The following is a 14277-nucleotide window of genomic DNA, read 5'->3' as shown; positions in this document are numbered from 1 at the left end:
ACAAAAACAGACTGAGAGAGAAAGAGAGAGTTTAACTCCCCACTGTCTGTGCTCCTCACACTCCCCGCCATGCTGGAGGCATCCTGCTGCTTGTGCGTTGCCAGCCTAAAGCGTTTACAGTTGTCAGGCCTGCTCTCAACACTGAGCAGGCCTTGGTTATCAATGCCAGCGCCTCCGCTACCAGAACTGGGCGCAAAAATCATTTGCAGCTCACGTCAGGCTGCCAGAGGGTCTGATTGGTCTTGGATGGAGCTGCGCTCAGCTAACAGATGGGTGTATATTAACTGAAAACATTTAACAACTCGACAGGAACAGTAGTTACGTGTCTGCACATTGTCTGTCTGAAATGGACTGCGCCAGTACGCAGCCCGCAGATGGTCGTCTCTCAGACCGCAAGCTGACCGCGAGTGTGGGCTTTCTCCTGACGCAGGTACGAGACACTGGCCGTCGCCACGGACGCAGACACCAGACACGAGGGCGAGCAGCAGAGTAAGAGTTCTGGGAAGAGACTGCAGGTGGGTCTGGGATGACATGAATAGAGATAATCTCGTGTGTGTGTGTGTGTGTGTGTGTTTTCTCTCTTTTGGCTCAATTTGTAGAATGTCAGGAAGGAAAAAGCCACAGAGCATATGGCTTTTATTAATGAAGCGGTATTTTGTTTCAGTGTGCTTTCTCATTGTTGAGGAAGGACACATCATTAACCAACAATGTTAAACATTGCATGTCAATCTTCATGAAAATACATGGATATGTGTTTTTCTTTTACCTCTTCAATCAGAACAAGTAGAGATAACCAAGTGTCTGTTGAAATGATGTTTGAAATGTTCTCGCAGGCTGACTGGACTCTGATTCTGGGCGAGGGGGCCCTGGACATCTACATCCTGTCCTTCTCGTCGTCGTCCCACTCCATCTTTGTGCTGGGCGAGCGGAGCCTGTACTGCCTGAAGGACAGCGGGCAGATCCGCTTCATGAAGAAGCTGGAGTACAACCCCAGCTGCTTCTTCCCCTACGCCGCAGGTAACAGCACCTGGAAGATAATTACCCCCCCAGCACCTCCTTCTTAATGTAATGTTGAGTTGAGCATTGACATGCTGCAGGTAACACACAGTGGCAAGGAGGAACCAGGCCCTCTCAGTAAGAAGTCAATGTCTTGCCAACCCCGCCTCTCCCCAACACTACACACCCCTTTTTAATTGAGTTTATCAAGAGCCATTTGTGGACTACCTACCCAAAGTCAAAGAAGCTAGAACCTGGCTTGTTTGATGGACATTTATGATGAGGTGAAGGTCTCGTACTCCCAAACATCTGATGTCTTCTCTCTTGACCTCTGTGAACGGACGCAGAAGGGTCAAGTCTTTAAGTTCACCAGCGTGTGACTGATTATCAGTCTCAACCCATAAGGTACATTTGGAGCTGGCTATTACAAGTAAGAGCCATACTCATGAACTCTGTGGCTACTCAGACCTTATACGCTTGGCTCTGATGAGAGGATTTACCTGGACACGTTAACAGGAACAGATCTAAAGACTAGCCCAAAGTGGAGTGCTTCCAGACGTCTTTTGCGTGTCTGCATGAAGCTCGTCTCACGGTGTGTTTCACAAACCAGGCGCTTAAACACAAACCTGCTCCTCCCTCCATCTTGGCAGCGGGCAAGCTGAACCTGCAAGGCAGTATTGCTTCAGAGACTCAGCAAGAGGAGGATAGAGAGGTTTATAGCGCGGACGGTACACCCACGCATACACTCACACAAACACACAGGGAGGTGCTTTCAACACACACACACACACACACACACACACACACACACACACACACTTGCACACACAGGCATAAATACTCACACACACTCTCTAACAAACACACACACACACACACACACACACACACACACACACACACACACTCACTCTCTCAGACTTGCACACAAACACGGGGTGTTCACCTGGCTGAATGCCTCTGAGAACTGTGTGTAGTCTGTGGTAATCCCCGAGCGAAGCTCCGATAATGACTTCCAGCGGGAGCCCTCCAGCTGAGTCCACTTACGCCGCCGCTGCTGACCACTGTTTGTGTGTGAGGAGGAGAGGAGGAGGAGAGGAGAGGAGGAGAGAGAAGAGAGGAGGAGAGGAAAGGAGGGGAGAAGAGAGGAGGAGAGGAGGGAAGGGGGAGGAGAAGAGGAGAGGGAAGGAGAGGAGAGGAGGAAAGGGGAGAGGAGGAGATGGGAGGAGAGGGAGGGAGGAGGAGGAGGAGAGGGAGAGGAGGAGGAGGGGAGGAGGAGAGGAAAGGGGAGGGGAGAGGAGAATAGAAGGAGGAGAAGGGAGGAGGGGAGGAGAGGAGGAGGAGAGGAGAAGAGGAGAGGGAAGGAGAGGAGAAGAGGAGAGGGAAGGAGAGGAGAGGAGGAGAGGGGAGGGAGAGGAGAAGAGGAGGAGGAGGAGAGTAGAAGAGAGGGGAGGGGAGGGGAGAGGAGGAGAAGGAGAAGAGAAGAGAGGAGAGGAGAGGAAGAGGAAGAGGATGGGAAAGGAGACATAATCTTAGGCGAGAGGGCAGAGCATCAGCACAAGCTCAGTAAACCAGTGGCACCTGCTTCTCCGGATGGTACGGTCATGTACACACACACACACACACACACACACACACACACGTACACACGTACACAGATGAGCACACACACTCTTTGGTCTCTCCATGTATGTCTATGTCTGAGCCACAGTACTATATGCTACAGCTTCCACAGCAGAAGTGTGACGCACAGGTGAAAGCGTGATGCACAGGTGAAATGGTGACGCATTGGTGAAATGGTGACGCACAGGTAAAAGCGTGATGCACAGGTGAAAGCGTGATGCACAGGTGAAATGGTGACGCACAGGTAAAAGCGTGATGCACAGGTGAAAGCATTTGTCAAGCTGCTTTGTCCAAGAGAGCGGCAGCATCACTCTGAAGGCTCATTTCTAACCTGTCTCGCTTGATGAAAAGAATGTTCTCTTAATGGATACCCCTTCTCCTGCTATTGTGCTGCCATTGTGCTGCCATTGTGCTGCCGTGGTAAGCTTGTTTTAGATCAGGTTTCTTCCAAGCTCTCATTGTTTTAGCTGTAACCTCCGTGGTGTGTCGGGACATTTTGGTATATTTAACAGGTTTCACCTTGGCCCAGAACAATATGGCAACCTTTCTCCTTCTGCAAACTATTCGCCTTCACATCACCGCCCACCCTTTTATCCAGAGACATGGTCTGGACCCTACGTGACAGTGGCACTAATCTCCCATCTTAATAACTTCCATCTCTGGGCACACACACTGTCCAGACACACAAAACATACACACACACACAGGCACACACACACACACACACACACACACACACACACACACACACACACACCATCTCAAGGTGAGGTCGTTCCAGTAAAACCACTGCCATATGTCCGTCTGATGGAGAGCTATTTTTATGATACTTGGCTTCAGACGGAGGAAGTTTTGGGGGAAGGGGGAGATGGATTGGGTGGAGGATGGAGTTTTTTTTTTTTTTTTTAAGGGGGCAGTAGCCTTGGCCTTGCAGTCCGCTCTTTTTATGGAAAATGAGCAACAAGACCTGAGAGTTGGCTTTGAAGTAGCCATTGGCATTTGCAGACGCATCAAGGGACAAGGGGTCTTTTGGCCCTCTTCACTACCTGTACAGGGGTGCATCCTGCCACTTTGCACCAATAGGCTGTTCTGTCTCAGCGGCACACCCAGTGCGTCCGTGCCAGCGCGCTAGCCTGTCCGCCTTTCTGGAACCTTCCCCGCTGCTTCTAGACTCTAGACGCGGAGGCGGGGAGAAACCCCTGGCCGAGCGCCCCCATGGTTTTGACATGGTCACGTTCTGGACGCCAGCGTTTGGTATTTACTGTTGTTTTGTACTGTACTGTAGTTTTCCATGGCAAATAAAAACCCTTTTGATTTTCCCCCGTCTCTCTTTGTGCTCCACAGTTGGCGAGGGGACGAGCAACGTGCTAATGGCTAACCATAACAACATGCTGCTGGTCTATGAGGATATCACCCTCAAGTGGGCCGCCCAACTGGCCTGTGTACCTGTGGCTGTGCGGGTCGCCAACTTCCAGTAAGTATATAGTTAAACACTTTGTCTGTGTGTATGTATGTGTGTGTTTGTATGTGTGTGTATGTATGTGTGTATGTGTGTGTGTGTGTGAGAGAATTGGAGAATTGGCTGAGCTCATGTTACTCCATTGAGGTCATCTCTCAGATGTCTTGGGTCCTTTCTCTGTGCTTTTTCCTCTGCTGTTGCGATTGTCCTAAACGGAGGACTTCAGGAACACTTGGGCTCTGTTTAGCTTTGAGCTGCTCATTTTCCTCTCCTGAGCTGTCCATCTGACATCTGAGCGCGCTCAGCTTGCTCGCACTGTAATTGTGCAGGAGGCTTGCTGCGTCTGGACACGTCCGCTGCACTTTGGCCGACACGCTTTTCCTCTGGGCTGTCCAGCGTTCAGAGAGAACAGCTCTCGCTCTCTTCAAAGTGGCACATCAGGCCAGTCAGCGCTCACTGACTCGGCGCTCACTGACGGCACACTTCAAATGACTGCACACATGGTCTGGACCCTACGTGACAGTGGCACTAATCTCCCATCACATGTCCAGATACACACACACACACACACACACACACACACACACACACACACACACACACACACACACACACACACACGTAAACACATTCAGGCTTACACTTTCATACACACACTCACACTTAAACCCACTATCTCTCTCTCTCTCTCTGTCTCTCTCTCTCACACACACATACATACACATACATACACACACATACACACACACACACACACACACACACACACACGCACACACACACACTCACAGCCCACTGGCACAGCGTTTAGAGTTTATAAGTCTAAGTCCAACACAACCCAAGCCCAGTGTCTTAAGCACCAGCACCAACATACATCCTATTATAAATCCCATCTGTATCCCCAGTTTTTGTTTTGCTATTAGTTTGTGCAGTGCCATTGCTGCCAGGCAGGTTTTGACTTTTGTTTGTTTGTTTGTTTGTGTGTGTGTGTGTGTGCGCGTGCGTGAGTGTGTGTGCCAGTGTGTGTGCGTGTGTGTCTGAGAGTTGCATGCTATAAGTCCCAGAGCGCGGCTTGAAAACCGAGCGTGAGATTCACCAAATTCTCCTCCCCCTCCTATTGGAGTGGGGAGTGAGTGGTTGTGTGTGCTTTTGCGTTTTCTTTTCCACTCCTCTGTCTGTCTCTCTCTCTCTCTCTCTCTCTCTCTCTCTCTCTCTCTCTCTCTCTCTCTCTCCCTCTTCCCCCCTCTCTCTTTCTTCTCTGGCTGTGACTGTTTACCGGGATTCTTTCTCATCTGATAACGTAACGGATACCCCTGTGGGGCCTGGCGTGGCGAGGCCGAGGGTTGGGGTTGGGGTGGAGGAGGAGGGGGCACTGCGGGGGCCGACGGGCCGTTTCGGCGGCGCTCCCCCTCCATGGGTCACTCGCTCTTTTTTTGTCTGCTCCTCTCCAATGATATTAGGCCCACATTAAAAGAGTGTGTCTGTCATCGGCCCCTAAATGAGGTTTTTGTCCTTGCGACGGGCTCAGATCTCGACCTGCCCCGGACCCACGATGCGCAAACACACCACACACACACACACACACACACACACACACAAACCCACACACATTCTGTTCCCAAGTGGGTAAATGGGTGGGCCTCCTGTCTTTGACCTATTAAGCCAACAGAGGGAAGGAGAGTCTCTGTTTCTTTGTCATCACCCCATTTTTCTGTCTATGTATGGTGCTCTTCCGACAAAAACCCCCATCAATTTATCCTACCACTCCCTCATTGTTAATGGCAAATCGAATGTTAATTGTTTTGACGTGATTTGATCATAAAATGCATTTTCTCACAGCCTCGTCACACAGGAAATGACCTTAGCATGTTTTTTTTTTTTTTATCAGTCCGCCAATCTAGACAGATAAGGGAGCTCATATCATGGTCAAAATGGCCGTAATCAGGCCATAATTTTGCACAATTGTTGAACAAACACTGATGAATAATGATGCACTTTAGATCAACGCCCATTTATGTCTTTGGAGCTGATGTGTTTGTAATGAGAGGCTGTAAATCACTGCTTGCACCTCCGGGCATCGCTGTCCAGCATGAGTACGTGCCTGACATGCTACCGGCCCTCCACTCCAGTTATGGTTTTATTTGGGAAAGAAGCCAGGGAAGGGCCCAAATGTGGCCTTGTGTTACTTTGTATGACGGTACGTGTTAGCACCGCCACGTTTCAATTTGATGACATTGAAATGGACGCAAACAAGTCTGACTTTCCACTTAAAACCCAACAATTAGTCAAAAACACCACCACTCTCCACCACTGTTCTCTTCTGAGGCATGGGGAATTCCATTACCTCCACCCTCACAAGCCGTTGGATCATCGGTGTACTTTTTCAAAGCTCAGCGTTAGACACGCAAATCATTGCCACCCACATTTAGCTTTATGTTCTCCCTGAGTTTTCCTGAGGAAATATATATCTAGCTTCACAAGGCTTAGAGCTTTAACACCTCAGTGTGTGTGTGTGTGTAGAGCATGCCTTCATACAGTACACACACAACAGTGCATGTCACGGGTTGACTGAGCCCTCAAGCTCTCAGTTTACTGTGAGCGTCAGCACTGATAACATTTGACAGTCCAGCAAGTGGCTTTGGATAAAAGCGTCTATTAAATGAGGAAAAGTAAACGTGTCTACTGTGCACCACACCCTGGACTTTTTTTTTCTCTTCTCTCCTCGTCCTGTTTTTTTTTTTTTTGCGCTGGGCCCCTCCTTAAAGCTCCTTAAGGGGGCCATGGTACGTGAACCTTATGAAAGGGCCGGGCCGACCGCAGGGGCCTCGGACGTCTCCAGAATTAGCGCCTGTTCCAGCGCTGCCGTTTCACAGCTGGACGCTCTTACCACCCAGATCGCCCAGGATGCCGGCCGGCCGCACCGGCCCGCCCCGCCTGCAGGAAGCAGCAGGGAGGCCGAGACCCCACAGCGAGCCGCGCCACAAGGCTCTAAACCAACACACCTCCCGCCGGACACACACATATATACACACACACATGCATACACACAGACACACACATAGGCATACCCCCGCCCCCGCACACATACACACACAATAACATACATGCAAGCATGCACATACTGACACACACACACACACACACACACACACACACTAAAACACTTATCCACATGGACTTCAGTAGTTCCCACTGGACAAGCTGATAAATATTTGCTGAAAATACAAAATTGAATTAAGGCACTTACATTTGGATGTATACATACTCATGCAACATGAGGTGCAGACCCATATGTGCATGTACAAACATAATCCCACTGAGACATGCACACACATGCCAAATACATACAAACACAGCAGAGCAACCTATACAGACACTCTGTACAGTTCCGGACCACAGTCACAGAACCAACACACTCACACACACACACACCACACACACACACACACACATATGTATCTATGCACACACAGGCCCATGGCCTGGCATATATGTTCCTGTATACTGACAGAGCTACATTCATTCACACACATGTGCATTCATTTATGTAAATACAGATGGGCACACACTCTAGGGCAGTGGTCCCCAAACTACGGCCCGCGGGCCGGATACGGCCCGCCACCTCATTTTAGGTGGTCCCCCAAAACATGTCCTTGGTATATAGGATCCGGCCCGCACGGGAGTACGACATCGTCAAACGATAACCTCCGTAATTTCCCCCATTCATTCTCTATGGCGGGTCTTAACAGTACACATGTAATACTCTTTTTGTCCACTGGTGGTTGTTTTGTCGCTGTTTCGCATTTGCCATCGAAAACAGAATGAAATGTATAGTAGGCCTACCTGCAAACAATGTAAGAGGCCTCTGCTGACTGCATCAGTGCTCAAAGTATTCTAAAAATGTATCAATTAATTTATAATAACTAACTAACTTCTATTCAAGTCATAATTCTGGAACTTTCTGGTATAATTATTTATATTTTTTATTCACTCTTGTTCAAATGTTCATACAGAGTTCACAAAGTTCTCATCAGGTGAGTGAAAGTTAGAATGGTGGTCATTTCAGATGTTTCTGCCACCACTTCATAAAACTCATAGTTTGAGAACTTTAAATTATTTGTAGGATATTGCTTGTTCACAACTTGAGCTGTGTAGCCTATGCAAAGTTCAGAGTTCAAAATATACTTTTGGGACTCCCTGCTTATAGTTTTGAGAATGCTATTATTATTATTTCATTTGAGCTACATTTTACACTGATATGGCATGATGGCAATATAAACACAGATAACAATGGTATTAAATTGGAATAGCCTATAGATTAAATGTAATGGAATATTCAATTAAGGTAGACTGCCTTTGTTCACAGCGCTAAGCTATTTATGGTTACTGATATACTCCGAGTCTCTGGCCCTCTCTTAGAGCTAGGCATAGTGAGCTGGCCCTCGGAAGAAAAAGTTTGGGGACCACTGCACTAGGGAATATATGTAGGCTAAAACACATGAAACACACACACACACACACACACACACACACACACACACACCGTACACTGTGCAGGCTAGTCTTCCACAACCGTGCTGGTGGCCATTCTGTGTCAGCGGGCTGCTGCAGTGGTTAGGGGTTTAAAATGTCATTTAATGATCCCGCTGATGGGGATCTTTCCTATTTCATTACCTTCTCTCGCTCCAAACTCTCAACAGGCGCACACACACACACACACACACACACACACACACACACACACACACACAAACACACACTACAGCAGCTCACTCTCCAGAAGCCTTTCTCAGCTGCCACCCAATCTCTGCACCACAATCTGAGGCGCTCGGTGCAGCACTGTCAACGTCAGGAAGTCTAGAGCTTCCCCTGCGGCGTGGTGACAGCCTCCTGGTCGCTCTGTCAGTCGGGATTACAGCGAGCGCGCTACTCAGTCACGACCCCCCCCCTACTACCCACAACATCCCACCCCCCGGCGAACGCTGAGACGGCCTGGTGCGGTGAGCAGCGAGGGGGATCCAGTGAATCTGAGCGAGCGAGAGATTCCATCCAGCCTGGGTACGGTTCAGTGGGATTTATGTAAATGGGTTTAAGGTAGATTTGTGGTCTGTGTTTGGGGTGAGTCATGGCGGTTGGTAATGATCAGAGTGCATGCAAGTGAAGTGGACCATGGCAGGGGATGGAGGTTTGGGGGGGGTGAGGTTTGTTGCTTGTGGATGACTCTCATTTACTGTAGTGAGGTGGGTTGGGGGGGGCAGTGAGTTGGGGGGTGCACACAGCATTAGGTTGCACTCTTGGGGTGGGTGAGTGAAGCTGTGGTCATGCAGGGGGGAGGTGGGTGAATCACAATGGCGGACGGTGGAGTGTGTGTGTGTGTGTGTGTGTGTGTGTGTGTGTGTGAGCATGTGTGTGTGTGCCTGGGGGGCATCTGTGGTTTGAGTGAGATTTAGGGGGCCAGTGAGTGAGGTGCTGGAAGGGTCAGTGTCAGGTCAAGTATGACCTTAGAAGGTCATGGGTGGGTCATTAGGGGGTGACGTAAACAGCTAAAGGTTGTAGGTTGGCAATGCTTAGGGGTTGAGTGGGTGTGTTGGGATTTGTGTGTAGGTGTGTGTGTGTGACATTCTCTGGAAAGCATTGTGGCCATGGCTGTAGTTTTCAAGTGTGAGTTTGTGTTTGTTTGTATATGTGTGTATATGTATGTATGTGTGTGTGTGTGTGTGTGTGTGAGAGACGCTGCTATAAAGTTTTTTTTATCCCCCTTCAGACACCCTGCCCTCCCATGCAGGTGCGGGCTCTGGCATTGCCTTGGGCCTCCGCTGGAATTACGGCTTCGCCTGGCTCGGAAAGACAACACATCTGCAAGCAGTTAGCAACTCGGCTCCGCTAGGCCCGCTTAGGCTAGCTCGGGCCAGCCGGCCCGCTGAGCCCTGGCCCTCTTCCTCTGGGGTAGCGATCCGTGAGACGCGGGAGCACCCCCCACACCCCCACACCCCTCCCCACACCATTACACATGTGCACACACACACACACAGACACACAGACACACACACAGACACACACACAGACACACACACACACACACACACAGACACACACACAGACACACACACACACAGACTCGCACAGGACTGAGGGTTTCTGGCCCAGCGTTTCCTCCGGCTGCTGAGCCAGCCCGGGGCCCGTCGGGGCGAACTCTCGCGCCATCCCTCTCTTCCTCCCGTCCCGGCCGCATGTCCGGGGGCCCGGGGTGGCTTCCATCGCTCTAGTTTTCAGGCGAGCGTTCGCAGGCTCTTCCTATGGGCCGCCGAGTTTTACATCGGGCTGTTATTCTTCTTTTATATTATTTTTCTAGCCTCTGTTTTTTTTCCCCCTCAGTCGCTATTAAATTTCTCCAAAAATGAATACCTTTACCTACAGTTCCTTATTTTTTCCACTTGCACCACACCTTAGCCTTGTCTGCTTGGGTAGTCGCATTTATGATTCTTTGACCTCTCTCTCTCTCTCTCTCTCTCTCTCTCTCTAATTTCCCTTTCCTCTCCCTCTCTCTCTCTCTCTCTCTCTCTATCTCCTCCTCTCCTCCTCTCTCTCTCTCTCTATCTCTCTCATTTCCCTTTCCTCTCCCTCTCTCTCTCTCTCTCTCTCCTCCTCCCTCCCTCCCTCCCTCTCTCTTTCTCTCTCTCTCTATAATTTCCTTTTCCTCTCCCTCCATCCCTCTCTCCTCCTCCTCCCCCAGAGAGCTGAAGGGCCTGGTGGTAACCCTGAGCTCCGAAGGCCATCTCCAGTGCTCTTACATGGGCACGGACCCCTCCTTCTTCACCGCGCCCAAGGTGGAGGCCCGTGAAGTCAACTACGAGGAGGTGGACGCCGAGATGCGGTCGCTGCAGAAGATCATCAGAGAGACCACCAGGACCCAGGGTAAGTCGTGGGCGGTTAGCCGTGGCCAGAAAAGACTGCCGGGTGCCAGTTGGGTCATTTCTGTTGGAGGGCATTTCAGTCAGTGCAGTAGGTTGCAAGTTACAGCGCTATGGATGGAGTGGCCGTTTATGGTCTGCATCTCCATCTGTGAAGACATTTATGTATGTTGAAAGAATGTACGTGAAGGCCGTGTCCAAAGTTGCTTGTGAAAAAGGCCTGGATTAATATGTGAGGTTGAACTTGTAAGATTGCTGTGCGGGGCCCTTGAGGTTAAGCCAGTACGCATAGCTCACGTTCATAAACCATCCAACAAAACCTACACTGCTGATCTGGAACGCCTAAATCACTCCCAGAGTTGTAGCTACAACATACTTTATCAATCAGTCAGTTGCTGTTGTTTTATGACCAAACATAAAGGTTCTCCCCCCCCTTTCCAAGCACCTTTTAATGTCTCTGCCAAGTGCCCTATACAGGTAGCTTGAATAAATATCCTGTCTGTAACTGTAGCCGTTGCCCAGGTGTTGTGGTGGTACCACAGCATTTTATGAGCCCCTGGCCTGCTGGAAGAGAGAGGGCCAGTGTGCATCAGGACCCCACCTGTTGGGAAGGCGATGGAAAACTGCCCCCATACCTCCACCCTTCTGCTCTCTCTCTCTCGTTTGTGTCCAGTTTGAGACAGGGCTCAACCCCCCCCACACACACACACCCCAGCTCTGTCCTCCCTAATAAAGTTCTGCGGGCTGCGAGTGCTCGGTGTGTTTGACGTGGGGGAGATTCACCTCTGTGTGAATTTACGGCAGTGTCTGGCCGCTGCGGCCCTTCCGTCTCCGGGGAGGATTGCGTTTTACTGCCGGCCGGTTTGAGGCGAGGGTGTGGTCAGGTCCGGCCAGCGCCATGGGAACACAGAGAGGCTCGCGCACCGCCAGGGCCTGAGAACGTCCACTCCTCTCCGCTCCTCACAACTCAAAACATTCCTAGTGCTATCCTTCTCTCTGTCACGCTGTTCTCTGTCTGTCTCACACCCATGCACTCTCTTTCTCTCCCTCTCTCCCTCTCTCCCTCTCTCTCTCTATCACTTTTTTCCCCCTCTCTCTCTCAGACATCCTTCCAAGGGCAGACATAGAGGATGACTTGATTATCACAGCCTCCGTCTCCACAGATTTGGATGCCGTCTCGGTATGCCAGCATTTTAATATTGGTCAATTTCTCTCTCACACGTTTCTTTGATGTCCACTTGTACAGTACAATAGTGACCTTAGCGTTATGATTAAATTAGCCTCATCTGTCCCTGTCCCCATTTTTCTCTCTCCTTCTGTCTGCCCTGCAGCAAGCCCTCCTCCCTGAGATCAACGGCACGGCTGTCCCCTCCGTCACTGTTCAGGTATGGAGACGGTTGTCTGTTATTAATGTCACTCTAGCAGGCTGGCCTCAAGTGTCCTCATGGATAATGACAAATGCTTAGAGGTTGAATTGACTGCTTGACGTTCCTTCATTCTATCTGTTATGTGCTTTTTACTCAGTTACACACACACACACACACACACACACACGCACATGCACACACACACACACACACACATACACATATACATACACACACAGACACACACACACACACACACACACACACAGACATACACATATGCATACACGCACACACATATGCGTACGCACACACACGCACACACATGGACACATACGTACACGCACGCATATACATACACACACACATATACATACACACACACACATACAGACACACACGCACACACACACACACACACACGCACACAAACTTCATCCGCGCGGGTGTTCCTCTCGGGTTCTATCCTTTTCCTTTGGTCTCTAATCCTTCCAAAGATCCATATAAAACGGATCCCCCTGCTTAACCGTCCGCTGGAAGCTGCATGCTGCCCTGTTTCATGCTCCCTCCATGTCACAGTTGATGTTTCTCCTTGGATATCCACCTCTCCCGTCTGTCTAATCTTTCATGTCCTCCTCTGTTTATTACTTACTTTCACTCTGTTTTGTGCGTGTTTGTCAACGTCTGCCTGTCTTATATTTCACAACCTTTTATTGCCATACTTCACCCCCTGCCGCTGCCTTCTTATGTTCCTCCATTGCTTTCTCACAGATCAAGGTGAAGAGTCGGAACGCAGTGCAGAGCCCCAAGATAACTGTGTGTGTTCAGCCCCCGTTGGCCGTCTCACAGGACCAGTTTGTCCTGGACTCTCTGGGTAAGGCTCTAGAGAGAGGGAAACAAGACCTGAGTCAAAGGAGAGAGTGTGAATGAGGGTAGCTGTGTGTGTGTGTGTGTGTTATTGTGTCAAGAAAAGAGAGAGAGTGTAATAGAGAGAGTAATTGTGTGTGTGTGTGTGAGAGAGAGTGAGTGTGTGCGATAGAGAGTGAAATATTGAGTTGTGTGTGTGTGTGTGTGTGTGTGTGCACGTCTGTGTGTGTTGTGTGTTGACAATCAGTAATACAATAAGGGCTATAACATTAGATAAGATTATTTGAGAGGTTTGTCCTGTGTACAGTTAGGAGTTACAGTAGGTTGCAATGTCCAGCAACCAGTCAGTCCACAGAGAAGGTGCCAGACTGTTTGCTGTCTTTGGTCATTAATGTAATTCAGGTGACTGCATTAGTAGCATAGCATCATGTGCATACCCTTAGCCAATGTAACCGCTGGGTTGTCTAAGGACACGCTGGCCAGAATGAAAGGCTTGGCCTTTTGTGAGGCACAGTCACATTACTGGAAGACTCTAGTGAACTCCTACTGTAGGACAGAGAGAGGTTTGGTCTCTTAACTGGCTCACTGCATGATCAGAATATACATGGATCTAAGTCATCTGTCTCTTGGACTTTGCTTTTGTGTAGTTGTGTAATGTTGTGTACTGTAGTTGTGTAGTGTTGTGTAGTTGGTGTAGTGTGGTGTAGTTGGCGTTGTGTTGTGTAGTGTGGTGTATTTGGGTAGTGTTGTGTAGTGTTGTTTGGTTGACATAGTGTGGTGTAGTTGTGTAGTGTTGTTTGGTTGGCGTATTGTGGTGTAGTGTTTTGTTGGCGTAGTGTGGTGGAGTTGTGTAGTGTTGTTTGGTTGTGTAGTGTTGTTTGGTTGTGTAGTGTGGTGTAGTTGTGTAGCGTTGTTTGGTTGTGTAGTGTTGTTTGGTTGTGTAGTGTTGTATAGTTGTGTAGTGTTGTCTGGTTGGGTTTTGTATTGCTTTGTTGCTGCTGTGTGAATACCTGCCATGGCCATGTTCATGTCAAAGTGCAACAACCGCCTTGAA

General features: G+C 49.5%; 1 protein-coding gene across 1 annotated transcript in view; it reads left to right on the top strand.

Annotated features, from left to right (window-relative positions):
* Positions 1 to 14277, top strand: part of bbs9 (Bardet-Biedl syndrome 9) — a 159601-nt gene that overhangs the window by 21163 nt on the left and 124161 nt on the right. Inside the window, exons 7-13 of the mRNA XM_048260719.1 lie at positions 431 to 515; positions 834 to 1017; positions 3964 to 4093; positions 10812 to 10993; positions 12093 to 12169; positions 12321 to 12374; positions 13128 to 13230. Coding sequence (XP_048116676.1) covers positions 431 to 515; positions 834 to 1017; positions 3964 to 4093; positions 10812 to 10993; positions 12093 to 12169; positions 12321 to 12374; positions 13128 to 13230 — 815 coding nt within the window. The remainder of the gene's footprint in view (positions 1 to 430; positions 516 to 833; positions 1018 to 3963; positions 4094 to 10811; positions 10994 to 12092; positions 12170 to 12320; positions 12375 to 13127; positions 13231 to 14277) is intronic.

This window comes from Alosa alosa, chromosome 13, assembly GCF_017589495.1.
Source record: "Alosa alosa isolate M-15738 ecotype Scorff River chromosome 13, AALO_Geno_1.1, whole genome shotgun sequence".
NCBI lineage: Eukaryota > Metazoa > Chordata > Actinopteri > Clupeiformes > Clupeidae > Alosa > Alosa alosa.
This window is presented reverse-complemented; position numbering and strand designations above follow the sequence as displayed.